This window comes from Myotis lucifugus, unplaced genomic scaffold (assembly GCF_000147115.1).
Source record: "Myotis lucifugus unplaced genomic scaffold, Myoluc2.0 scaffold_68, whole genome shotgun sequence".
In the NCBI taxonomy this organism is placed as follows: domain Eukaryota; kingdom Metazoa; phylum Chordata; class Mammalia; order Chiroptera; family Vespertilionidae; genus Myotis; species Myotis lucifugus.
This window is the reverse complement of record NW_005871116.1, coordinates 4,735,163-4,762,701: the sequence shown is the minus strand read 5'-3', so window position 1 is coordinate 4,762,701 and position 27,539 is coordinate 4,735,163. Positions and strand designations below refer to the sequence as shown.

The window sequence follows — 27,539 nt, the reverse complement described above, 5'->3', positions numbered from 1 at the left end:
AAAATAGCTTAAAAATAAAAACATATTTTAAAAGATCTCATTAACCATTCTTCATGGGAATATTCTTTAAAGTTAAACATAATACAGATCAAAAATTTCCAAAGGATAGTATCTTCAATTAGTATTTTAATCATTGTCATTTTACATTGTTGCAATGTATGTATCAGTATCAGAAAAATACAGAAATATTATTTGGATATAAAAAGGCATATTTTAAATTCCATTTAACCCCACTCATTTCATCTCCCACAGCTATTTTCTTTTTGTTTTGTTTTGATAAGGAATAAATTGAATGCCAATGCTTCAAATTGATCTACCTCTACAGCCCCCAGAAAAATCTCCGTGTGTACCCACATCAGAGAAAACCGTTCTCTTTAACATGCAAGCATGCCATACAGGCATGAACGTGATGCTTCCTACCAAGGAAAAGGGGCGAGAGGGGCAAATTGCAGGTCTTGTGTTTGACTCATACTAAAAAAACAAAAAAAACAAAGAAGACTGAGTTGTATGTGTTCTCAGGCAGAAGCTGCCCATGCATAGAGCATGTTGAGTTTGGCACCGACAATTCATGTTTCAATCTCCTGAAAGGACTCCTACATGAGCCAATAGGGTGAAGCACAGGTGTGCTTCTTGGGATGGAATGATTGCACTTGCCTTTTCCCATTTAAGGTCCCCTTTGTATTCGGTTTCACTGGGGGAGGCCCGCCTCTCTAATCTTCCTGTTTCCTAATCAATTTGCAGAGTGTATTGGGGCCCCTGGGCGGGGCCAATCAGACTGGAAAGAATCATAGGCTTGAAGGGAGCAACCCTCTAATTTTCCCATTGAAAGTCAAGGTCCAGAGAAGTTAGCGACGTTTCCAAGAACATGCAGAGGCGCATGGTTATTCTCCATCCTGACTGATGTTTTAGGAAGAAGAGAACGAGGATCTGAGTCGGGTTTGGCTTAGGCAGGTGGCGGGGAGCCGCGGGGAGCAAGGGGCCCTGGAGGGATGGAGAGAGAATGCGCCTCCACCGGAGAGACGCTGTCTGAAGTGCTCAGTGACCTGATGTCTCAGTGCAGCCACAGCGGTGGCTGATCCCGAGCAAGCCAACAGCAGCCCGGCGCCTACTGGGGTCCCCCCTCGCAGGGCTCTATGCTGGTGACGGAGACACTCTGTCCTCGACACATCAGGACACCAGCCTGGCACTCGGTCATCGTCCGCTTGGCGCCGTCCACGTCCACGCAGACCGTGCTGCCTTCCTCCTGGCACTCCGAAGCTTCTCTGCATTCACACGCGCTGCTCTGGGCTGGAAAAGAAGGAAGACGGGCTCATGGGCACATCGTGGCGATGGCGAGTCGGGGCATTCCCTCCATGTGGTGGTTAGCAACCCATGGGAGCTCCTGCTCCCAGCGATGGAACCCACCACCCCCTGGCATAGGACCAGGGAAGCCAGGCCGTTTGCTCCGCTCAGCATAGGCAGGTTTGGAAACTGGTGCCCAGCTTGCTGTTACTATCTGGAGCACGTGGGGCAATTCTCCCAAGGCAAGAGCTGTCCAGCTCTGTCCTAGGCCAGGGGGCCGTGCAGGGGAGTCAGAACCTGAGTAGGACCTTCAAGCTCCCCAACCAAATGAGGAGACCTCAGCAAAGAACTGGGTAGCAAGGGTCAAACAGAGACAAAGAACCAAAGAATTCAACTGGCGTTGAGAGAGAGGGCAGGCAGCACCAAAGGCCGCATATCCCCCACACAAAGCAGAAACAGGCTGTGCAGGGGGCTCTGAGTGCTCCAAGTGTCGAGGCTGGACTACACCAGCCAGGCGTCTCCAGAGGAGAGTGACAAGGTCAGCCAGCCAACCCAAAGTGGTGACTGCCAAACCCAAAGTGACCCAGACATGGCTAGAGTTACAAATGTCATTGTCTGTGCTGCATACCCCAACTGGCAGACACCTTACAGATCCCACAGTCCAGCTCCCACACTTACAGTTGGGGAAGCTGAGGACAGGAACCCAGCCCTCCCCCCTTGGTGGTACAACTGAAACCATGCATGGCAGGCCATGCCAGTGGTCATGGTCAAGGTCACTGTAAGTGCCTCTTGGACATAGCACTAAAAATACTGAATCACAACTTCTCGATTCCTTCCAGGACAAAGTGTCACGTGGCACTGTGGGTCTTTAACACTAAACTCCTTTTCCCAAATAAACAGCCTCCCTCAAGCTCCCAGCGCCACTGGCAAGACTCTACGACCTCATGTTGTTTCGTCATACATAGTTTGATAGTCACCTATACTTAGTGGCAAGTCAACTTCCTTTTAAGAAAGTGATATAAAATTTCTCTTTTTTTGAAAATAGTTATTTTTATGAGGCTATTTTTTTATGGAATTGAGACACGCAGATGTGCTTTAGTTATGTTTCTGCAAAAAGTTTTAGATACAATAGAGAATTTCTAGCATGAAGTCACAAGATGTTAAAAATAGTTCAACACAGTAAATACACTTATGCCCTCCCCAGCCCCAGCTACAGAGAGGAGGAGGCAGCTAGCAGGCCTGGAGGGAGCCGTGCTCTGAGATGGCCTTCCCAAATGACAAGAAGCCAGAGCGCCACCCAGGAAGAGGGTGTGGGGCGAGTCTGTGCCATCAAAACAGCTATACCCGATGCCAGGTTCTGCTTCCCCAGCCTCACCTCTTCCTGAGCCCCCACCCCCACCTCCAGCCCGGGGCCAGCACCCCACTTCTCCAATCAGTCCTCCCTGAACCCTCATCAATGGATTGGATCATGACAGGCTCTGTCTCTATGGAGAACACGGGACATGCACACTATGTAGCTTCTGCAATGACCTCAAGGCTGGTGCCCTGCATCCGTGTCTCCTCTGCCTGGAGGCCATCCAGTGACCTCTAGAATGGACTGGACACTCACCAGACAGGCTGGGATAGGAAGGCATGTTTCTTTCAGGAAATGGCCCACGAGAGAAGTGACCAGGGACCTGAAAGACCATGAGGTGTTTGAAGGCACCTGGACTCAGCTGGGCCTAGGAGAGACCAGTGGCCTTGCTGGCTGTTTGTCGCAGGTATAGCCTTGTTGGCCTGGATTATCCCTAGAAGCCAACAGCATCACGAGACACTAGATAGGGTCGTGTGGCTCTTATGCCAGAGTGGACCTGGGGCTGGGGAAAGCACAGTGAGAGGTCATTCATGGAAGGTCATGGGTGAGCTCTGAGGCATATGTCAGCACTGCAGATGCTGACCCAGCCCTGGACCCTGAAGGTCCTACACTGATACCACGTCCAGAGCTTAGGAGCAGCCTGGACCGTGGATCCCACCAGCTTCTTGCTCAAAATGGAGAGGGAACTGGCCAGATTCAGTTCAGCTCTCAGCACCTGGCCCAGATGTGCCTCTGAGGGATGGAGAAGGCTCCCTGCCAGCCCAGCACCATGGGGCTCAGTGGGACTTGCAATGGCCCAGGAGGACCCCCTGGCACAAAAAGCTCAGGGCTGAGCCCTTGCCACAGGCCACCTAGCTGCAGCATTGGGTACAGCACCCCTAGAGTTCACTCTGCAAGGTGCCTGGCTGCATGGGGGCAGGGCTGGGGGGAGGAGGGAGGGGAAGGGCTACTCTGCTCTAGCTCTTCTCTCCTGGCAAAGCCCAAACTCCAAGTACATAAGGTGGATAATACAGGGACAGAGCAAAAAGCATGAAGGTAGAATGGGACTCAGGGAGGCCTGGGAGGACATGCAGACCATTGGGAAGGGTTCTTGGCCTCCAGGTACTTGACCCAACCTGCTTCCCAGGGGAGCCAGTGCGGGCGAGTGGTTTGCTCTCAGACCAGTCTGAGTCGTTGACATCCTCGGGGGTCCTCTCTGATCTGCTGCTAGGCTAGAAAACTACATTTTCTAAAACCCCGGCACTATCGCTTTAGCATGTTTACAGTTACAAATCAGAACTTCCCCTTGCTGTTCTCACTTCAGCAGCATATACCAAATTCGTGAAGCATCATATTCTTAAAAAGGAAAGAAACAAAGGAGAAATGTCCTCACCATCGCATTTCTCCCACAGTGGACACGCTCCGCACGCCTTCCTGGCGGAGGCCGGGGGAGCACAGCTCTCTGAGCCCAGCAGGGAGAAGTTTTTACCCTGACATTGGAGGGCATGCACCTTGCAAACCGTCAGAGGCAGTATCCTTTGGTTTTTCTCGTCCCGAGCACATACACCCAAGGAGGACCTGAAATGAATTTTTTTAAATCATATTATTTACCAGCTTTTCATTCTTAACAGCAGAGGGTGAGAAGTGGCAGGTGAGGCTCTGAGCTCAGGGTCTCGGGTGTCATCGCCCACAGCAAAGAGATGGAAGGGAAACTCATACCCACTTCCTCACCAGGGCCCAGCCCCGTGCCTTCCCCGCCCCCCGCCCAGATCTTCTCAATGAACATATTTTGCTCTCTATTTGCTCACAAATTCTAGAAGCTTAGATAGTCTGGATCTAGTTTCATCTAGATCACAGCAGAGACAGCAGATGAGAAGAGAGGGCAGCTCTGCAGGGACAGCTGGGGGACTGACCACAGGGAGGGACAGAGAGCAAGCCAAGATCCAGCCCCAGAGGCTCTGGCGGGACTGGACCACCGGCTGCAGGACATTCACACTGTCCCAGCCCCGAGGCCCTGAGAGTCCCGTTCACAGCAGATGACTGAAGCCTCTGGGAAGATGAAACTGTTTCATCGCTAATTGTTGGTGTCTATGTTTACAAAATACTTTAGAAACATTTCCATAAGTAATTGTTATTTTTTTCTTAAGCATTGGTGTCAAAATGATGAGACCCAACTTAGGAGAAATGCCACTTGGGAAGAATATAAACAAGCACATCTCACCCGGCCAGCATGGCTCAGTAGTTGAGCATTGACCTATGAACCAGGAAATCATGGTTCGATTCCCGGTCAAGGCACATGCCCAGGTTACGGGTTCAATCCCCAGTGTGGGGCATGCAGGAGGCAGCCAATCAGTGATTTTCTCTCATCACTGATGTTTCTACTTCACTCTCCCACTCCCTTTCTCTCTAAAATCAATAAAAATGTATTTAAAGAAATAAAAAATAAAATAATAAACAAGTGCATATCTGAGTGTTGATGAGTAAGGAAGGCTTTACTGTAGTGAAACCTGGCACAGCAATGCATTTTTGTATAGCAGACCAAGTCTATCTTCACCTGTATATACATTTAGTTCTAATATTTTCCTCTCTGACCAAGTAGTAAGTTTACCTAAGAGTTGTTTGCACCAGGAAAACAAATCCTGGTGCATCTCCTTTTCTGCTTCTTTAGACTTTAAATAGAACTACTCAGAGCAGCTTCAGAGGCAGAGACTCTGCAAGGCCACCTTGTGTCGGGATCTGATATGTAATCTCACACACACCACCTCTATAAACAGCAGGCTGCTAATAAAGGAATGAATCGGAGAATTTGGAAAGACGATGAAAGTAAATCAAAGTAAACAATGATTAATAGAAAATAACAGTCCCCTCAGAATATCCGGGGCCCAAGCACCGTTGCCATCCACACTATTTCACTGCGTTCTCTCCTTCACGGGGGAAGTTCCTTCCTGTAAGGTACCACCGCGACCACACTACGCACTGCAGGTGTTCGTGGAGTTGGATGTGCACGTGGATAGTGATAATAACTGAAAGCCACGTAAGTGCCCAATAAATGTGTGTTCTGAGTAAGTCCGGGGCCTGGATATCTCCCACGTGCCTCTTCAGAGTCACTCTCTCTCTTCTCCACGCTGCCCGGAGGACTGACGGGTAAGACACATCCCCAGACCTCCCTGTCCTCTAGCTTTGGGGGCATTTCATCGATGGGGAGCGATGGCAGGAGACTGGAAGGGGAAGAGAGTGCAGATCCCCTGGCTCCCGCCTGGGGGATTTCTGAGGTCCTTCCTCAGCTGCCATCTCCACACCTCCCTCTGTCTCTAGGTTTTCCTAAATGCTCCTCTCTTGATCCTCCAGGCGTGGGCATGGAGATATACCTGAGCTGTGACCCATCAGGACCCTGCCTGTGGCTTGCAGTGTCCTTTCCTCTCCCACACTTCAGTTCATTTGGAAAGATGATGACAGTGAATCAAAGTAAACCCCCTCTGTCCTCATCCAATCCTGCCATCTGAATCTGACGAGGACCATGGCACAGACATCTAGCAACTCTTCAGGTCTCCTCCTACAATGGGCTGGTTTCCAGTTGGCTGGCATCTTTTGTTTTGTTGATCCTCACCCAAGGGTATTTTCCATTGATTTTTAGGGAGAATGAAAGAGAGAGGGAAAGACAGAGAGAAACATGGATGTGAGAGAAACACATCGATTGGTTGCCTTCTGCACAAGCCCTGACAATGGCCCAGGCCAAGGAGGAACCTACAACTGAGGTACCTGTCCTTGACCAGAATCAAACCTGGGGCCGCTTGGTCCATAGGCCAACTCTCTACCCACTGAGCAAAACCGGCTAGGGCCAGTTAGGTGGCATCTTATAAAGCAATCTAGAGACAGACATTTCCAGAATCAGAAAAGCAGCTGCTTTTTTCCCTGTCGGCATTGCTTGGAGAGTTTATGTCTCAGGAGGATTTCAGTCCTAATCCTCTCAAATTTGAAACACCCAGGTGACAGTTTGTCGTTTTGCACCACTTTATAGAGAGAACAAGTAGTCCTTCGGCCTCGCTAGCCAGGTGAGAGCACTGCTGATGCCCCAGTTGTCAGCCCAGGTGACAACTTGCCAGGCAAGTAACAGGCAGCAGATGGACAGGTGAAAAGGCACAGAGCCTTAGCCCTTGGCAAGCAGCACCTTCCACCGAACAGAGACTAGCATCTAAGAAATCATTCTCTTAATCTTGAGTAAAATGAAACAGAGAAGTGAGCGAAGACAGGGCTTACCGACATTCGTAGGGCATTTTACAAACACATCTGGAATTCTTCACTTTCTCCCAGGGCTGACACCGAGGCACTGCCTGTGTCACAGGGCCATCTAAAAGGCAAGAGATATGAGAGTCGTTGGGAGAAGAGCCCCTTCGTGGTAAACAACGCATCATTTTCAGGGTGAAACTGGCTCTATAATGTTCTCAACACCTTGGAACAGTACAAATATAAAGCTGGGCCCTAACCGGTTTGGCTCAGTGGATAGAGCATTGGCCTGCGGACTAAAGGGTCCCAGGTTCGATTCTGGTCAAGGGCATGTACCTTGGTTGCGGGCACAGCCCCAGTAGGGAGTGTGCAGGAGGCAGCTGATCAACGTTTCTCTCTCATCGATGATTCTAACTCTCTATCCCTCTCCCTTCCTCTCTGTAAAAAATCAATAAAATATATTTTTTTTAAAATTGGTTTAAAAAAATATATATATATATATAAAGCTGGAAAGCATTTTACAAGGGATAGAACATTCCTCGGAGCACCTTATGAATAGCGTCATTGGTCCCAGCAGCTATCATTCCTCGAGCATTTACTATCAGCTATGCACTTCTTATACACTGCGATATCTAACCCTCCCTAACAAATGCCCAGCTAAGAAATGAGGATAGTAAAGGTCAGAGAAGTTACGAAGTTGGTTCTAGTTCACAGACTTAACAGGTTGGTCAGGCCAGGATTCAAGTCCATGCTTGTCTGAATCCACGGCCAGTAGAGCAGGCTGCTTTTTATCAAGAAGTTGGTGTTCAGGGCTCACTTTGGCAGCACATATACTAAAATAGGAATGATTCAAGGAAGATCAGCTTAGGCCCTGCTCAAGGGTGGCATGCAAATTCGTCATAGACACAGACCACAGAGTGGTCTGGAGACATTTTGGGTTGTTACACTAGAGGACGCTACAGACGTCCAGTGGGTGGAGGTCAGGGACGCTGCTAACTACTTCACAATGTATAGGACAGGCTCCCACCTGGAATGAATTACCAGGCCCATCATTCCAATCGTGTTGGGGTTGAGAAATGCTCATCTAAATGTAAAAAACTAAAGTTCAGTGCTAAAGCCATGTAAATTATTTCTGCATTTTGATTAGAACATCGTTTGGTAATCATTCTTAAAGATGAAATTTCAGATTTTAAATATTTTCTAAAAATTATTATAATGTCCTTGTGAAAATTACTTATAGAATTACCTAGACCAGAACTTTTACATTTAAAAAGAGCATAACTTTGTTTTCTTTGTAGCTCAATTAACCAAATAAGCATGCTCTTAGGACTCACGTAGAGTATGTACCTTTACTATTTTAAAGCCAGATTATCTCCACATCAAGACTAAACCCTGACTGGGCAGGGAGTAAGGGTTTAGTGTTTAATAGGTACAGAGTTTCCGTTTGGAGGATGAAAAAGTTCTGGAGACGGTGGGTGGTGATGGTTTCAACAATAAAGGGAATGAACTCAATGCCACTGAACTGTACATATTTAAAAATGGTTAAAATAGTAAATTTTATGGTATGTATAGTTTACAATGAAAAAGAATAAGTATGGATTCAGCAGGTATTTTAAAACATTAACTTTAGCCCAGCCAGTGTGGCTCAGTGGATGAGCACTGACCTATGACCAGGTTTGATTCCTGGTCAGGGTACATGCCCAGATAGCGGTCTCGATCCCCAGTGTGGGGTGTGCAGGAGGCAGCCAATCAGTGATTCTCTCTCATCATTGATGCCTCTCTCTCTCTCTCTCTCTCTCTCTCTCTCTCTCTCTCTCTCTCCCCCTTTATCTCTGAAATGAATAAAAATTAAAATAAACATTAACTTTGGAGGCTGACAAACCTGGAATTTTTTACTGATTATGAGCTTATTTTAAAGGAAGTTATTATTGTTATCAACATCTTCCCAAAAACATGCAGGTCTGAAAAACATCCTTCATTCAAACTGCAATAGAATTTGCTACTGAGTGGGAGAAATTTTATACCAAATTGTGCTATAATAGGGCTGAGGCAGACATTTGAGAAAGACAAATATATAATCTCCTTTGGAATGAAGGAGCAACCTCATCAACCCTACATTGTTCTCTTTAATTTTAGAATCACCCATCTATTGCATGGATAACCCAAATAAATTTGTATTTCTGCTTCAGTGCATATAGGAGAAAAAACACCCCTACCCAGTTTGGCTCAGTGGATAGAGTGTTGACCTGCAGACGAAGGGTGCCAGGTTCGATTCCGATCAAGGGCACATACTTCGGTTGCAGGCTCCATCCCCAGTAGAGGGCATGCAGGAGGCAGCCAATCAATGATTCCCTTACATCTTTGATCTTTCTTTCTCTCTCCCTCTCCCTTCCTCTCTCTGAAATCAATAAAAATATGTTTTTTTTTAAAAAAATACCTGTCTCTGATATGGGCCTTTGGCAGCCAAAGAGCAGGTGGTAGCTGGGGGGATGGGCATTCCATTAGACAGGCTGCCCTGCTGTCCTGTATCTATGATCTACTTAAACAGTGGTTCTCAACCTGTGGGTTGCGACCCCTTTGGCAGTCGAATGACCCTTTCACAGGGGTCGCCTAAGACCATCCTGCATATCAGATATTTACATTATGATTCATAACAGTAGCAACATTACAGTTATGAAGTAGCAACGAAAATAATTTTATGGTTGGGTCACAACATGAGGAACTGTATTTAAAGGGCCAGAAGGTTGAGAACCACTGACTTAACACCACAGTTGTGGCTGCATCAGTCACAGGGGGCTCCATGCAGCCTGCTCTTTGTCATTGTGACCATCTAAGTCACCTAATAGTGTCACTCGTGGAATCTAGTACTTCATTCTCACTGGCAAAGACAAATTTCATCACTGAGCTCAAAATCATACACTGGGGAAATAAGAATACCATATAAAATGGAATGCAAAATAGTGTTTCTTCTTTCCTGTTTTTAATTATTCCAAATACATTTTTTATTTATTTAAAAAATGCAAACAAGAAATAAGAGGTTCTTTTAAAAACAAATCCATCTCATCTACAATATCTCTAAAAAAATAAATAGTTTGGCTTTCCAAATCTCTTCCTCCGTTAATTTCTTTGAAAAACCATTTTAATTTGCCTAATGTTCAAAATAATAGACTTTTGGTTTTACACTATTAAGAACAACTTTGCAAACCACAACACGTTTTCTTCAATAACCTCTGCTTTGTAAAATGCTTTTAATTTTCTATTTCAATAATACTAATCAATTCTCTGAAAGCCCATAAATAAAACATACAAAACGTTATATAACTTATTATCTCAACTTTGGACTACATTAAAGTACATTTAAAAATCAGAAGGAAACCAAAAATGAGCGTTTAAAAATATTTTTCCTTGGCACTGTAAGTGATACAAAGCTAAACTTTGATATAAAGGGTTTCAGTTCAAATTTAAGAATCACCAGGGCTATTCTTGCCTTCCCTTGCATTCCATGAGTCTATCTGTGCCATGTAAAAAAAAAATCTGCATTTGGTCTATGAACCGACTGCCTTCTCATGGCAGGCAGAGGCAAAGGCTATGATTTGACAATTATGGTGACTCAAGGCCTTAAAGGACCGCCACAAAGACTGTCACGCGCTTGGGTGCAGGTGTCCTTGAACCAACCTGGGACTGCTCACCTCTATGGACACATTGGACATCCTTTATCTCAGGACTCCACTTAAGGCTGGATCCACAGATAAATGTCGAAGGACCTTCTAATGACATGCCACGCGAACAGGATAAGGTCACCTTCTCGCCAATTGCGTAGGAAGGTTTCTGGGGATGACTCTGTACGCCATCCATCAGTGTTGGTAGAACACAGACAATTCCTAAAGATGAAAAAAGAAGAAGAGCAGAATACAAGGGCCATTGATTTCCTAAACCATCTTTGTAAAAACATGACCTCCTTGAATGCTACTGTTATACTTGCTCTGCTTTTTCACCTTGGAAGACAAGAAAGAAGAGGTGAGCTCACTCTTAGGGTGCCCACAAAGACATGTCCCACCGGGACCCACATGTAATTGGCCAATGAAAGACTGAAGACCAAAACAGTTCCCACTCACAAAGCAATGTGACAACTTAAAATACATGATCCTTATAAACAGAGACCCGAAGTCCAGCCTGCTGTCCAAACCAGACTTTTCACAGCCGCCACGAATCTCTCCAGTCTGGTAGAACTTCCGCAGGAACTGTGTTTATTTGTGTGTCATTAGCATGTATCCAGTTGCATATTTTACTAGCTGAATTTTTTTAAAAACTGCCTTTAACCTTGCAACTATAAAAGTGTTAAATGTTATTTGGTTTCCAATCTCTATTCTTTCTTGCTTGGTTATGTTTATTAGTTCAAACTTCCTACTTGAAAACGCAGCAAAGAGAAAACTGAGAAGCATACATTTTTATGGAAAGCAAGTCAGATTTCACAATTTTTTAAAAAAATTTTGGCAATCTCTCTAATGGACCTTGGACAATAGTCTACAAACTACTGCTCTATTTCTGCACCATTTTCATCAGAAAATCCATTTATTCATTCATTCAAAACAGCATCTATTGAGTGCCTCTATTTTGCCAAGAATGTTGTGTGCTGCTGGGGATACAAGTTATGAGTCAGGTTTTGAAGGCCTAAGATTCCAGAGAGAAAGGAAGACTAAATGGTTACAGGATTTGGTGATCCCTTTCTCCTTGAGGTATTTGTAAACTTGGTGGGGGAAAATGCTGAAAGGCTGCTAAACAGAGGAGAAAGCTGCAGCTCAGAAGCTGGGAGACAGGCATGAAGGCAATGAATCAACAACTGGAGTTTTGGGGCTAGGAGAGAAGAAACTAGAGTCCAGTCCTGCTGAGAAGGGACCTAAGTAGAAATTCCATGTCAAATTTCCACTGGGATCCGTTCACTAATGACCACGCACTAGGAACAAAGGTAAGCTGGGCAGGAACCAGCCTCACTGCTTGCCAGACACAGAACTGAATCTCCTCTCCAGGAAGATAACATCGTCCAGAGCCTCAAGTCATTTCTCTAATTTTCACACATAAAGTCTGGCATTCAACCAAAACTAATCTAACGTTTAAAAAGATAAGAATTCCCAGCTCGCTCTCCCTCCTGGGAGCCAGCCCGCCTTTCCCCTTTCCCTTTGCCTTGCTCTCTCCTGAGCTCCAAGGTTCCTTCTTATTCTTGTATAACTTTTCTCCTGATTCCATGCCCAGCTGGCTCATTTTTCCTACCTCTGTAAATTTCTAAATAAACTTTCTCTTATAAATAAATAAATAAATAAATAAATAAATAAATAAATAAGATTTGACCAAAATTTAAAAAGACTATAGAAGCAGACCCACAGCAGATCCAGATAAGGGGATTAACGAACGTGGTCCTTGAAATAACTATGATTAACATGTCAAGGGGGGAAATAAATGACAATATGGGTGATTTCAACAGAGAATTGGAAAGTATAAAAAAAGTAGATAAATGGAATATCTAGAATTGGGGGGAAAAAACTAAGAACTCAATAGGCTTCTTAAAAGCACATAATATATAACTGTACAGAGAATTAACAAACTTTAAGATAGGTCAATAGAAAATATTTAGAATGAAACAGGAAGAGGGAAAATGATATAAAACAAAGAAAATAACATACATAATATATATAGTCTAAAAATGTATCATTTGTGTCTCAAGAGGAGAGATGAGCAAGACTGGGAAAGAGGCAATATTTTAGGACACATGGTCAAGAATTTTCTAAAATTGTCAGAGAACATTATAGCACAGGTTCAAGAACTGCTTTGAGTATCATCCAGCATGAGAGAAAGAAAATCACACCAAAGCACATGGGGGCAGAGTTGCTTCTGAAAAACAAAGACAAAAAAGAATCTTAAAAGCAGAAAGAAAAAGTATGATTTCAAAGGAGAAACAGTTAAGTCTAAGAACTGACATATCACTAGAAAACAGTGAAGTTAGAGGCAATGTAATGAAATCTTGAAAGGGTTTAAAGAAAATAAGTGCTAACTTATAATTCCTTACCCAATAAAAATACCCTTAAGAAATGAAGATAAAATGAAGGCATTTTAAGATGAACAAAGACTCGAATGATTTTTCACCAGTAAACTCACAATAAAGGGAAAGAAGCTCTTCAAGCATAAGTATTGGATTAATCTTTTCATAGAACCAATTTGGGGCTTTATTACTCCTAGCTAGGGAATATTTATATTTATTTTCAGTAATTTCTGTTCAAGGACTTCAGAGACAGACAGAAATGAGAGGTCCTACAAACCAATAAGACAAAGACAGACAAATCTTAAAAAATGGACAAAAGATTAGATAGCCCCTTCACCAAAGAGGATATCCAAATGGCCAATAAACATGTGAAAACAGGCTTAACACATCACTATGCCTCAAAAAAATATTTAAAAATACAAGTTAAAAAATAAGATATCACTATATACCAGTATAGCTAAAAAGAATTTAAGGATAAATGCTATCAAGTGTGGGTGACGATACAGAGCAACCTTAACTTCTCAGATTCTGGTAGGGATGTAAACTGTATGATTACATGGAAGATGGTAGCATATTTTAAATTTAAAGTAGAAATTGCATTATATACCCAAGAGAAAAAATGTGCATGTGCTCACTAAAGTGTTCCTTGCTTTGCACAGACCAATTGATATAGAAAAATTATAACTCTACACTATGTCCGTGCATCTGAGAACAAACTAATATGGCAGCACAACTGAGATGGAGGCCAGAGTAATGTTAAGGTGACAAGATGCCTATATCTGAACAGAATAGGATTCAAAGCATCTAAGGAAGTAGATTGATTGTGGTACACTCCTAGTCATTGAACTTCACAGGATGTCCTGATGGTCTTAGCCAGATCTGAGCTTCCTGGCCAATTCCAATGTCCCAGAAAATTTAAAATCACGAAATGAGCCATACCTACCAGGAGCTCCATCAGCTAGAGAATGCTGAGGGCTTTTTCAAAGCACTCCTGAAACTTAGACAGGGTCATAGGAGCCTTTCAGAAAAGGGAGGTCAAGAGCCCTAACTGGTTTGGCTCAGTGGATAGAGCATCAGCCTGTGGACTCAAGGGTCCCAGGTTCGATTCTGGTCAAGGGCATGTACCTTGGTTGCGGGCACATCCACAGTAGCGGGTGTGCAGGAGGCAGCTGATCGATGTTTCTCTCTCATCGATGTTTCTAACTCTCTATCCCTCTCCTTTCCTCTCCGTAAAAAATCAATAAAATATATATATTAAAAAAGAAAAGAAAAGGGAGGTCAAGACATGGCACACATGGTAAGCGATTATCTTGATTCATTCTCTTGCACATTATTATCTCCTCTTAAATTTCATACAATGGCCGAGGTCACTCACTCTGACAATGCCTTTCCCCGGTGAGCCACTGTAAGTCATCTCCACATCTGGCAACAGGGTCTCCAACCAGAGAGTATCCTTCCCTGCAGGTATAGACTATGTTTTTCCCAACAGGAAACGTGGTATCTTCATTCTAGACAGAAATACAACAGAGAGAAAGAGTATGCCCAGTTTGCAATCACACAATGTTTCTTTAGATATATTTGGTCTATAAACCATGCCTTCTTTTAATCATTAGGCAACCTTCATTCAAATAGCTGATTTAAAAATTGTCTATAAAAGCATTTTCTTGTTTATAGTTCTAGCCAACAACACTGATCCCACCATCAATGGAAATAAAGCCAGTAATGCCACTGTACTATGACTTATTGATTGTTCTCTGTAGTAAAAATTTGACTAAAAGTACTTTAGAACACACTGCCCAAGTAAGTTCTTTCCCTTAAACTTTCAGGTAAAGTCAGTTTCCTATCAGATTTGGGAAACATCCTTGTCAGTCAACCCTTCGTAGAAAGGTGTTAAGGGCTTTTCATGGGCAATACTGCCTGACGAATGCTGGTGTGAACTGACAGGTTGAAATCTCTTTAGCGTGTTCGTGAAAGTTTAAGTTTCTTCCAAAAATCAGCAGGGGGAAGCATAATGTTGGCCTTCTCCCACCCCATCCTGTAAGGAAAGTGCTGCTGGGCTGGGTCAGACACAGGGCATGTCGTTAGCCTAGAATGCCAGGAGGTGAGCTTTGTTGGTGAAGCACAGGAGAGTTTGAAGTCTGAGCTTCAGGTGGGCAGTCATGCTTGTTTGGGGTCTCTCTGGGTTCCTTTTCTTATCCTGCTGATCTCTTCCACCCAAAGGTACGGTAAAGAAACCAGCCTGGGAGAGGGCTTGGAGCTGGGCCAACTATGCTGTAGGCATAAGAACAAGATTCCTTGGTGCCTCCTTCTTCTCATTGCCAGGCCTGGCCCAGGCTGGCTCCATCATGGACGTTGGTAGGAAACAGAGGCCCAGATTGGAGTGGAGGTTTGAAGAAAATGGGGACGGACACTGGATCTGCTTTTCCCTACAAACGGGAATCCCATGTAGCAAAGTCAAGCTCAACACTGTGTAAACCTGGCTCTATTTCAGAACTGTTAGTAGCAATTTAGAAAAATATAGACTCTGGGGATCTACCCTAAACCTACAGAATGCAAAAAAATTGGAAGACAGGGGCAAGCAGCCATCTCTATCATTATGGTTCTGGGTGGCTGTGACGTAGCCCATCCATGGGGCAGTGTTCGCAACCACCAGTGGAGTCTGGGACAGCAGCCTCAGCATTTGCTAAAGGAAAATAGTCTGCTTGGCCTCATTCTCTGAGCATGTGCTACCTTCAGGAACTTCATGGACTATGGTGACTGCAGTGGGACAAAATGAGTGTCAGTCATATGAGTGTCAGTCATACTAGGTCCCTCTCTCTCTACATAAACACACACACACACACACACACACACACACACACACACACACTGCTCTTCCACCTCCCAATATTGCCTACATCTGGGAAAATTTGAGCAAAATCTCAGTGTATGTATGTTCTAGGGCCTGGACCCTGCGAGGCAAAATCGTTCGTGGAGAATGCAAGACTGGCCACAGAGAACGCTGATGAACAGCTCCTGTGTGAGCCAAGAGGAGGCTTCACTGAATCTGAGGCCCAAGCCTCATCATGACAAGGAGTGAGAAGGGCACAAATTCACAAGCCCCCAAGCCAGGAAGATTCCCAAGAATGACAAGTAGCAGCTGACTCGTGTTCCTTCCCAAACAAGAAAATTGCTTAAAGAACAGTGACCCATATCTCACCAACACTCACTAATTGTCTGATTGGCTCCTGGAATAAACCTAATACTTCATCCTAGACTCCATATTTATGAGACTTTTTTTCAAAGACTTCTTTCAGTGCAAGAACAGGGGAAGTCCTCATGTTGAAGAACTTGCTTATAGATTCCTATTTTAGTGGGAATGGAAATGTTTAGCCGCCCTCTGGCATGACTGCATTTCTAATTCATTGGGTGGCAAATATTGATTTACCTTGCCACAGAAGATGTACTGACTTCTGTTGATTTACCTTGCCACAGAAGATGTACTGACTTCTGCAGAATTCTAAAACTAAGATGCACAACAAAAGTCTAAAACATCACTAAAACTAAGATGCACACATAAAATGTTTACAGCTCTGTTTCCTTGTGGAAGAAGGACATGGATTATGACAACAGTGGAGATGCAGAACTTGACGCAAAGAGTATGTGTAAAGAAAAAAATATATATACATATATATCTTATAACCAACTTGAACAAATCCGTTGTCCAAGGCAGGGGGTGGTGGACAGAATTCCGTTGGACTGGAAGGCAAAGGAAAACAATGGGGTTCAAGCAATCTGGAAGAGAAAGAAAACAAAATATAATTAATGTGATGAATTTCCACAGTATAATCAATATTTTGCACCACAGCAAATTTTTTATTTGCATCTGAAAAGATTGTGCTCATGTAAGTAGGTTAATGTGATATTTTTGTCATTGTCAGGATCAAATATCTGATCACAACCTGTGATAGAAAACTCAAACATAAACTCAGGCTTGCAAAAGATAGTTAAGTGGTCAGTAGTAGGGGAAAATAACAGCAGAAAGGAAAGTCATTCTTTGGGCAACACACCTACTTATGAAACTTTCAGAGGTCACCTGTCTCAGACCTACTGTTTCTCCTGCTGGCTGGTTCTGAAATTCTTTTAACACAGAATTAATTCTGTATTAAAAATAAAGTGCCCAGCCCTAGCCGGTTTGGTTCAATGGATAGAGCATCAGCCTGCAGACTGAAGGGTCCCGGGTTCGATTCTGGTCAAGGGCACATGCCCGGGTTGTGGGCTCGATCCTCAGTAGTGAGCATGCAGGAAGCGCCAATCCATGATTCTCTCTCATCATGGATGTTTCTAACTCTCCCTCTCCCTTCTTCTCTGAAATCAATAAAAATATATTTTTTAAAATAAAATGAAAATAAAAACCAATGGAAAAAATATCCTTTGATGAGGATTAAATGAAAGAATGAATGATAAATAAATAAGAGGATAATATATATATATATAGCAGAATTGATACCCAGTGTGGGGCGTGTAGGAGACAGCTGATCTATGATTCTCTCTCATAACTGCTGTTTCTATCTCTCTCTCTCTCTCTCTCCCTCTCCCTTACTCTCTGAAATCAATAAAAATATATTTTTAAAAAATAAAAATAAGGTAATTAGAGTTAGTGATCCTGCAAAAGAAGACAAAATAACGACACTTCTACCTATGTAATACTTTCAACAATAAAGATTTAAAAAAACACTTCTGACTGAGCATGCACTATGTGTCTAGGCTCTTGGCAGTCACTCTACGGATGTGTGTTGCCTCAGTTCACTGCAATCTATGAGACGTATGGAGTAAACAAAGGCTTGGAGAGTTGGAATAAGTTGTCCAAGGTTATAGAGTAAAAGATATCAAGGCTGGATTCATGTCTAATTAGTCAGGCTCTTAAAATCATGCTCTCTCTACTTCTCACAAGGCGAACTCTAGAGGGAGCTCATAATAGTGACAGCAATGACAGCCACCAGGAAGCAGTGTTTTCAATAGTGCCTCTGAGGCTCGTGTATCGCCACTATGGCCTGCACTCCAAGGACACGGAATCTGAGGGAAAGCATTAGACATGGCTTGAGTGCGGCCTCCTTCTGGACTCAGATCCTCAGGCTCTTGCCACCTTCTGAGGAGACTCAGAAATGTGACGTTTTCATCATTTTCCTCTTCATCCTGAAGAGGAGGACATTTTTCCTCCTCTGAGCACCAAGAAGAGTGAAAATCCCTCCAGTGCCTTCCTTAGGGTGCCCCTTCCCATCAAGCTTTGTGTCTAAAGGCAGGGGAAGCGTCCAGCAGGCAGCAGCCTCCTGAGAGACCTCCTCTTCCCAGAGGCACCCATCCTGAGGCCAGTGCTGTCTGCTCACCAAAATCCCACATGCTTCCCACCTTCCTCCATCAGGAGGCATTGCTTACGTCAGATGAGGAGGCAGCGAAGACCTGGGAACAAGGCATCACACCTCCAGACACCCAAGGGTCACCCTTTCTTCCATTCCCATGACCTTCACATTATCTGACTAGAACGTGTTGCCAATCCCCGATTGGAAGAGGTTAGTAAGGACAGTGAACACAGTGCGGGGTGGCATAAAAAACCACTGACCCAGGGGTACGATTCATCAACTAGACATCTGTGAGAGAGTATTTGCAAGGTCCTGGCAACAGGAAGTGAGTGTGAAATGACAGTCGAGATGTTCACCTTCTCTGGTGCCGACATGGAGACACGGGTCATGCTCTTTTATTGCGGTGGTGACCCTGAGAACTGTGATATTTTTTGCCAGGCTCATGAGTAAAAACTGGAGGTAAGACGTGTCAATACCAGAAACTATTGAGATTTTAGATCCTTTGCCAAAACGGTGATATATTTCCCACAATTTAACTTTTAGGAACTTAAACTGCTTAAAGAAACTGGATCCTGAAGATTACGGGTGGGGGATTTTTAAAGTATGTCCCTGTTCAAGTGGAGATCAGAGAATCCCAACTAAAGGAATCCTGAGCTGACGGAGAAGACAGCTGTGCATTGAGCAAAGGGGCTAACTTGAAGATTCTGACTCCAACTCAGGAGGGACTAAGACAGTGGAAGGAATCACAACGTGCTATTCCCTCAATAAAAAATGTTTGACTTTTTTAAAAAAGATATTAGCCATCTTAAGCATCTGGCCTTATGGTTCATCCTAAATAAAAAAATAAATGAGGAGTGGTATGTCTGAAAAATCATACAACTATTATTGAGTACTTACTCCGTGCCAGGCTTAATCTCACTTATAGCCTATTATCACTTTATCTACTATGAAGATCTTAACTTTAGAGGTGTGGCAAGAACCTTGCCCAGGTCACACAGCACAGAGGTGGCCAATCTACTTGATGTCAACACCGCCGCTCGTATCTATGGGACCACACTGCCTCCCAGCTCCCCAGCCTTTTATAACGATGAGTCAGGAAAACTTGAAACATGAGTGCAAGGTGGCCAGGCCAGGCCTCCATCCTTCAACTGACCCCTGTGCTAAAGGGCAAGGCAGTCATTGATAAAAAAATAAAATAAACGACTGTTTCACATCCAAATCATCTAGTAGCAGCCATCGCATAGTTCACGCGAACTGCAGGGACACTGTGTCCTATGTGATGGCCAGGAGGTCTGGTCCCCCTCACCGAAGATTCTTCAGCTCCTCGTCTTCCTCTCCGCACTGCCTGCTCTCCGACGGTTCTCCAATACAGGACTCCCCGCCCCCACTGGGAGGTGGGTTATTGCATTCACGGCGCCTTGTTCTCCTTCCTTCAACACAGGGGCTCCAAGAGGACCAGCAGTTCCAACCTCCGTCCACCTTTCCTGTAAGAGAAGAGGAAGGTCAGAAAGTACTTGCAGAGAAGATTGTGGAGCTCACTGCGCAGCTCCCTGCTCCATGGTCCTTGGGGGAGGGGACGTCAGGGGATTTATTACCTTGGGCATTCACTGAGGTCCTCTACAATGGCCAACGGTCTCTGCACACTGACCAGGGCTGTCCATACCATGGCTGCATTAACAAACTTCTTGCAATAACATCTTAAATGTGTTTATCATTTTAAAGCCATTTCAAAGCACCACGTACATTCCATCATTTATTTACTTCTCACAAGAATGAGGCCAGGTGGGCAGGAGGTCAGTCACCGTTTTTGTTTGAAAGGTATGGAATCTGACACAAAGTGGTTGAATGCCATGCCCAATGCTATACTGGCTGCCACGAGCCACATCCAGACTGTAACTGTGTCTTACAACTGAGTCCAGGTTCTTTTCATCGTTCCACAGTCTCTCAATAAAGCGAATTAGTTGCTCTTGTTAAAGCAGTGATAGGGCATGAGAAGGACATAATGTACTGGTACCCCAGGCTGCCAAGCCCAGGGCTGGCACTGTGAAAAGTCAGGAAGTGTGTAAGCAGATGACCTGCTTTTCCTTCCTATTAGCATCCTTCCCCAGTTCTACACTAGGCACTTCCTCAACCAACCCTGGCACCTTCCACCTCCGGGCTGATGCACGACTCACAGTCTTTTAATATTTCCCCCATCATATTCCGTGGGGGAGCCAGGAGAGAGCTGGTACCATCTTCTAAGAACTTTGCTTTACTAGTTAGAAACTGCTCTCAGACACCATTCCCCAGAGCATTATTTTCCGATAATAAGTGGGTATGTATACTGGTCCTTAGCTATTTCTACTGTGCAACCTATATCCCTCTTTGCCCCCTATCCCACCCCCCACTCCTCGGTACCACACACCAAAACTAAACTAATTTGTATAATAGTTTCCCATGATCTTCCTTATGCTTTCTTCCATCATTAAAAACTGAGTTAATAAAGTAGTCCCCTGAGTATATTAATAAGGGGTAATAATAGCTTGATATATTATGATTGCTACTCCATTCCTCACCAGCAGGGGAAGCTCTCATTTTTATCAAATGACTGGAAATCCAAGCCACAAAGGGGAGAGTCAGGGGTGGAATTTCAATTTACCAGGAAGGTAGGCAAGGGGAGGCATTTGAAGGCAAGGATGCCTTCCTGGTGCTTGTCTATAAGCAACCATCATTTAGTCATGTATGTATTCATGTATCAAACACTTAATAAGTGACTTCTATAAAATCAAGCTCTGTGTCAGGCTCTGGAAATAAAGAAAAAAATCAAGTCCTGATCTTAAGAAACGATCTTTCTAGAGCAGCGGTCGCCAACCGGTGGTCCGTGAGGTCCGAAAGGTTGGCGGCTGCTGTTCTAGAGAGACAGACACATATAAGTAAATATGAAGACAAATGTACGTAGTTGTCTCATGCGTGGCCTACTCATAAAGTAACGTCACAGAGCCCTGTTCCAAGTGCTTAAAGCACCAAGCACACTGCCAGGCACACAGCAGGTGCTCAACAAGCACCCATGCATAACTGATGGGCGGGACATAATACAAACAGAGATGTTTCAAGGAGCTGGCCAGCAGAGAGGTTAGGCAGTGCAAGCCCACACCCCACAGACCTGGGTTATGATGGAAACTTTCTGAGATGACAACGTAAGGATGGGAGGTGTTTGGGGCACTCAGCTAGTCTAATGGCGGATGGGGAATGGTGGCAGGCACGTGGGTCTGTGAACTCAGACAGAAAAACAGAGACAGACAAGGGCCTTGACCCCAGGGTCCACCATCCGGACATGGAGCGTGGGAGACACTGAATTAAAATGCCCGGTGAGCCCTACTGGTGTGGCTCAGTGGTTGAGCATCGACCTATGAACCAGGAGGTCACAGTTTGATTCCCAGTCAGGGCACATCCCGGGTTGTGGGCTCAATCTCCAGTGTGGGGCTTGCAGGAGTCATCAGATAGATGATTCTCTCTCATCTTTGATGTTTCTAGCTCTCTCTCCCTCTCCCTTCCTCTCTGAAATCAATAAAAATATATATATTTTTAAATGCCCAGTGAGATTTCCTCCTCTCCATACACCAAGACGCCAATCTCAGGGCCTGGAGGGAAGGGGTTCCCCTTTTCGATGGGTCCAGCATAACTAGAGAAGAGTCCGCGCACTGACCTGCTTCGTCCCCCACAAGGACTCCATACTCGCAGGCCGCCCCAAACGTGTACGGCTTGCAGTGGCACTGGCACGTGGTGCCCTCCACCGTGGCGAGGCCCCCGTTCTGGCAGGGCCGGCAGTGGCAGGGGTCGGTCTCATCCAGATATTCCTCCAGAGCCCGTCTCAGGTAGAGTCTCTTCACCGCAGCACAGGGGACCTCCTTCACCAGCTCATACAAAGGTGTCAGCTGCACAGGGAAAGACATCCCAGGCAGAAGCCAGGGTTTTAGGAGACAGTATTTTTTTTTTGACAGTTAAGCTCAAACCCCATGGAAACACTTATGTTAATTCCAATCATTGCTTGTTCAAATAAAAAGAGAAAATAATTCACTTTCCTTGCAAGAGAAATCTAGGAAATATTAGACCAGCTAGAGAAGGAATATTTTTTGTATCTTGTGTGCAGTTATAAAATTCTTAAAACCAACGGGACATCTATTTTCTAGTTATTGAAAGGTTGTTTTGAAGATAACACATTTTCACCCCCGCAGAGGACAGAGGAAAAGGAGGTGCACTTATGTTACAGGAAGAGCACATGCAATTCAAGTTAAATGTCCTGCCGCAGAGAGGAGACCATCACTCTTTCTCCCTGAAGAAATTTAAAACAGGTTTGCATTGTTGCTCTGTGTTGGATATGTCCAATGCTTCGAGACCACAGGGGGGCTGGCTAAGTCTTAACAATCTGCTCGCTCAGGAATAAGAAGGCTCTGATTTGTAGAATCAGGGTAACTACCGTCACCACGGCTGATTCCAGGCTACCCCCATGACGTCACAGAGCACAGAACTGGGAAGAGATGCATATCACTGGCTTTGGAGAGAGTCCATACAATCTACATGCAGCGCATGACTAAGATTGATGCAGAGAATCGGTCACATTTCCCCCATCTCTACCCAAGCTCTTCGGAACTGGATGGCATCATACGGCCGTAGAGCTGGAACATGCCTCTACTCTCTCTGTTCCTGTCCTGTGAGGCTAATCAATTAGCACAGCTAACTGTGACAGCTACCGTCCTATTGGAAAAGTGCAGAGTTGAGAATGAAAAAGAATCTCTGTTCTTTCATAATCAACTATTCAGGATTTTTGACGATTTGTATGGGATACTGACAATGAAAATAGGCCACGTTGACTCTTAATGAGTGACACTTCAAGATGAGAGTTCTTGGGGAAACTTCCCCCTCCCCCATCACGCTTATTAGGAGGCAAGTGGGTACAACATGGTGTTGGGCGGCAACCTGAGAAGCGATTGTAGTTTTTGAGTTTATAACATGTGTCCAGGTTTCTTAATCTCTGAAGGTCAATTTCACCTGCACATTGCTTGACTCCTATGGCAGGGAACAGCTCATAGAATCAATTCTGCTACAGCATTTGTTTTGAAAATATGAATTTGTTCTGTTGAGATGGTCATAGTGAGGAATAATATAAGCATACCACACACGTTTTGCTTTTTGCTTACGTACCGTTTTGTCCACAAGAAACATGAGGTGAGCATGGAACACTGGACATGACTGAACCAAACCACACAGGAATACATAAAACGCACAAACACACGCCTCAAACATCGATCCAGTTCACCACCCACGTGGTACACTACACCCCTCCACATCCCGTGTCACAGCTGGCTGTCACTTCTGATTGTTCTCCTTCCACTTTACAACAATTCACAAGCTGTAACTGCTCCGTCACCAGCCACATTTTCCCAGGTAATGCGCCACATTCATTATAGTAAATGCATTTCTTAACAATTGGACATGTATAAAACTGTGCTACTGGCTTTTCTTTTGTTTTGTTTTTTATTTTTATTTTTGGTGTCTATTTTTTTTAAATGAGTGTCACAGATTAAATTTTTAGTGTTGTATCCCTAACCCCATTTCCCCCCATAAACCCTGTAGTCTTTCTATTGTGCAATTTTGCCTAGCTCCCTGATTTTTAGGAACACATTGGTTGCATTATAAAAGAACTGACTGTATCAATAAAACATCCTAAACCTCCACCAGTCCAAACAGTTTTGGTCTTAATTTACACGCCTCCGGGCGCTTACAGGCCATGGCCACAGGGAGAAGGTGATCTGACAAATATAATGAGCCTGAATGCCTTCCTCTTGCGAGAATCTATAGCTCCTCTGAATGAGGGGACAAGAAAACAATCCAATTTAGGGCAAAAGTTTAAAATACAAATTTTTTCATTAATTTCTCTTGGGATTGACAAGACATTTTACTGTTACAACTGAAATATAGACAACAAGATAACAAACCTTCTGTTTTTTATGGTCCTTTTCTCATACAGAACATAAACTGAACTTCAGAAACTGCTAACCACAACCTTTCCTGTTTAACCACCTTGATTTAATCTCACTTTCCCAGTGCAAAGCAACGGGACCGCTTTCTGCTGCATGTAAGCGGGGCATCACGCACCTTCTGCTTTATGACCGCGGGAAGATCGGGCACGGAGCCCGCCCAGGAGGAATACCGCTTCTGGTTCCCAGCAGGATTGTCCAGCTCCAGGAAACTAAGGCCAGACACCAAGCCTGGACTGCCGCCTCTGACAAATGGGTCCCCTCGCAACACGTTGCTCTGAGTTCCTGCACGAGGAGAAATCAAATGAAGGAAGTCAGGATCCACAAATGAAAATGAGAACCTAAGCGTGAAACATCCATCAAGTATGAAAACACAACCCATCCAACTGTATGACATTCTGGAAAAGGCAAAACCATGGAAACAGTAAAAAAAAAAAGATCAGTGGTTGCCAGGGGTGGGCAGTGGGAGGGAGGGATAGGTGGAGCACAGAGGGGTTTTAGGGCAGTGACGTTATTATCTAGGACACTCTAGTGGTGGATACATGTCATTATACATTTGTTCAAAGCCATAGAAGGTACTACAGCAGGAATGAACCCTCCGGTGAACTGTGGACTTTGAGTGATAATAGTGTGTCAATGTAGGTTCATCCGTTATGACCAATGTCCCTTATGGGACACTTGCTAAAATGTCAAAGGACTTTGGCGACCAAGAATTAACCAAAGAGAGAGGGTTGGAGGTGAACCTTGTAGTGCATACTGCCGCCTTCTCATTTACCTGAAGCCCATTTTAAAGCATTTTCCAGCTCCTTGCATTTGCTTGAAGAATATTTAACAAACACAAAGTTGGCACTTTTGGATGAACATCCCTTCATACTTATTGATGAAACACCTGTTGGGAAAAATTAAAAGGTGCTGAGTTTCTGTATTTGTTGAAGACCTTTGAGACGTAGCCAGGTCTGATGAGAGTGAGGACCAGAGGATGTTTCCGACTACTGAGCCCGTCTAATCAAGAGTGACATGATACGGACATTTCCAAGTGCTCTACAAGAGTGAAGGGTCAAAAAGGGGATATTTGACTTAAGTTTGATATTAAACAAAGGAACAGATACTACACTTACTTTCAAATGGTTGAGCCAATATTGGCTCCTGTTCATTTTGACCAGAGAGAGAATGAGGTGCTGGTGATTTCTACATGAAACAGCAGACAGAGCAGAAGTTAAATACCCCAAAGAGTGATATGTTTCACCCTCCATAGTCAGCTTTTCAGGCATAAAGCAAATAGACGAAAGTAGACTGCAATGGCCTCCAGCCATCTACCAGAGACCCCAAAATCTGGGTTCTGGTTCTTCAGCAACTAATTCTTAAAACCCTAGTTCTACAGCCTCTGTCTCTCCATCTTTAACATCGCTAGTTTCTAACATGTCCTTCCCCTGACTCAGGACCTTAGTATGTGAAAATGACCACTCATTATCCAATGCCTTTATTTTTTTTTAATATATTTTATTGATTTTTTTACAGAGAGGAAGGGAGAGGGATAGAGAGTTAGAAACATCGATCAGCTGCCTCCTGCACACCCCCTACTCGGGATGTGCCTGCAACTAAGGTACATACTTGACTGGAATCGAACCTGGGACCCTTCAGTCCGCAGGCCGACGCTCTATCCACTGAGCCAAACCGGTTTGGGCTATTTTTTTAAAATGAGGATCTATAATAAAGTGTGGAAAGATATTTTTCTTACATAATTTTATTAATCATAATAACCTTAATATTTCTTAAAGAACAATTGGGGGCATATACAGGGTGGGGCAAAAGTAAGGTTACAGTTGTTTACACGGAAAATAATACAATAACTAATAAATAATAATATAAGAATAAACTCTGTGTTTTATGTACTCACAACTGTAAACCTACTTTTGCCCCCACCCTGTATCATATCCCAGGAGAGTTTACTCAAAAGAATACTTTTACCAACTTGAAAAGCTTTTAAAAAAAATTCTCTCCATTTCTTTTAAGTGCTAAAAAGAAATAAAGGCAGTAAACCTGATTTTAGATCGAGTCACTTTCTAGATTAATTTTCCAAGGAAATATTGTCTCTGTCGCTGCTACAAAAACCTGTGCTTGTGCAACTTATTTCGAACCTGTGAAATCAGGAAGGTTCAAATATTACTTAAATGTTATTTGGTAAAAATCAAGCCCAAAGGAAAAAATTAGGCAATGGAAACAGAAAAATATGGCAGTTCACCCACAAGAGAAACTACAAGACCTCCTCTGAACTCAGGAAGAAGTCTTATCCTCGCTCACTCTGAAACTTATCATGGAAGCAACCACTGTAAGTCTGGGAAACTACCTTGCATTTTCTCTAGTAAAAATATAATGAGCCAATCGGGGACATTTCCACCTGATTTCCTAATGACAGGTATTTCAAGGAGACACCTGACCTGAATCCTGCAGTATCAAATTTTAAACCTATTGTTCTAATTTTACCATCATATTTAGTAGCAGCTATTTATTAACTATTTCTTGTTATAGAATAGTAAACAAACAGTGCTGCCTAACTTTTTTAAAATGCTGCTTTAATGAAATATTTAAACATGTTTTTTTAAGAAAAGGAGTCTTACTGTCCTCCAAGGTTGTAAGGGCATCTTGACTGATAAGAAGCATCCTGAGGAGATGACTTGGAATGAAGAAGCAGGTGTGGGCATCAGCTTAAGGGCAAAGTTGTGAAGGGACAGGTTTTCCTGGAAACATTAGTAAACCAAGGCCAGAAGGTCTCTGAGAGGAAGAGTGGATACTAAGACACCACTCTCTCCCTTCCCACATTGGGGCAGCTGGTGAGGATCTACAAAATTCGAACTCAGTGGCATGCTCTGATTCTAGCAAAAACAAGGCATTCCTATCAGACACGTAGCAGAAGGAAAAAACTGAGCTGGCTCTAGAGCCAGTTGGACATTCTTATGACCTATATATGTACTCTTCCATAGGTCTCCATTTCTCAGTCTGTGGGACAAGAATTACAGTAGCTGTCTCACTGGGTAACAGTGAGAGTCATTGCTAAAACATGTAACTTGGCCCAGCCAGCGTGGCTCAGTGGTTGAGCATTGACCTATGAAACAGGAGGTCACGGTTCAATTCCTGGTCAGGGCACATGCCTGGTTGCAGGCTGGCTCCCCAGTGTGGGGCATGCAGGAGGCAGCCGACCAATGATTCTCTCTCATCATTGATGTTTCTATCTCTCTCTCCCTCTCCCTTCCTCTCTAAAATCAATAGAAATATATTTTAAAAACCAACCAAAAAATTCCACATTTAAAAAA

At 44.0% G+C, this 27,539-nt stretch overlaps 1 protein-coding gene across 2 annotated transcripts in view; it reads right to left on the bottom strand.

The window, feature by feature from the left end:
* Positions 1 to 511: 511 nt before the first annotated feature.
* Positions 512 to 27,539, bottom strand: part of C7 (complement C7) — a 46,757-nt gene continuing 19,729 nt past the window's right edge. The window contains exons 9-18 of one of the 2 annotated variants that reach the window (XM_006090154.3): positions 25,004 to 25,117; positions 24,347 to 24,513; positions 21,897 to 22,125; positions 19,518 to 19,695; positions 16,559 to 16,646; positions 14,248 to 14,380; positions 10,528 to 10,719; positions 6,872 to 6,962; positions 4,008 to 4,192; positions 512 to 1,287 (exon numbers count right to left, since the gene is read on the bottom strand). In XM_006090154.3, coding sequence (XP_006090216.1) covers positions 1,106 to 1,287; positions 4,008 to 4,192; positions 6,872 to 6,962; positions 10,528 to 10,719; positions 14,248 to 14,380; positions 16,559 to 16,646; positions 19,518 to 19,695; positions 21,897 to 22,125; positions 24,347 to 24,513; positions 25,004 to 25,117 — 1,559 coding nt within the window. In that variant the 3' untranslated portion in view covers positions 512 to 1,105. The remainder of the gene's footprint in view (positions 1,288 to 4,007; positions 4,193 to 6,871; positions 6,963 to 10,527; positions 10,720 to 14,247; positions 14,381 to 16,558; positions 16,647 to 19,517; positions 19,696 to 21,896; positions 22,126 to 24,346; positions 24,514 to 25,003; positions 25,118 to 27,539) is intronic. The other variant, XM_023755038.1, reaches the window with a different exon arrangement.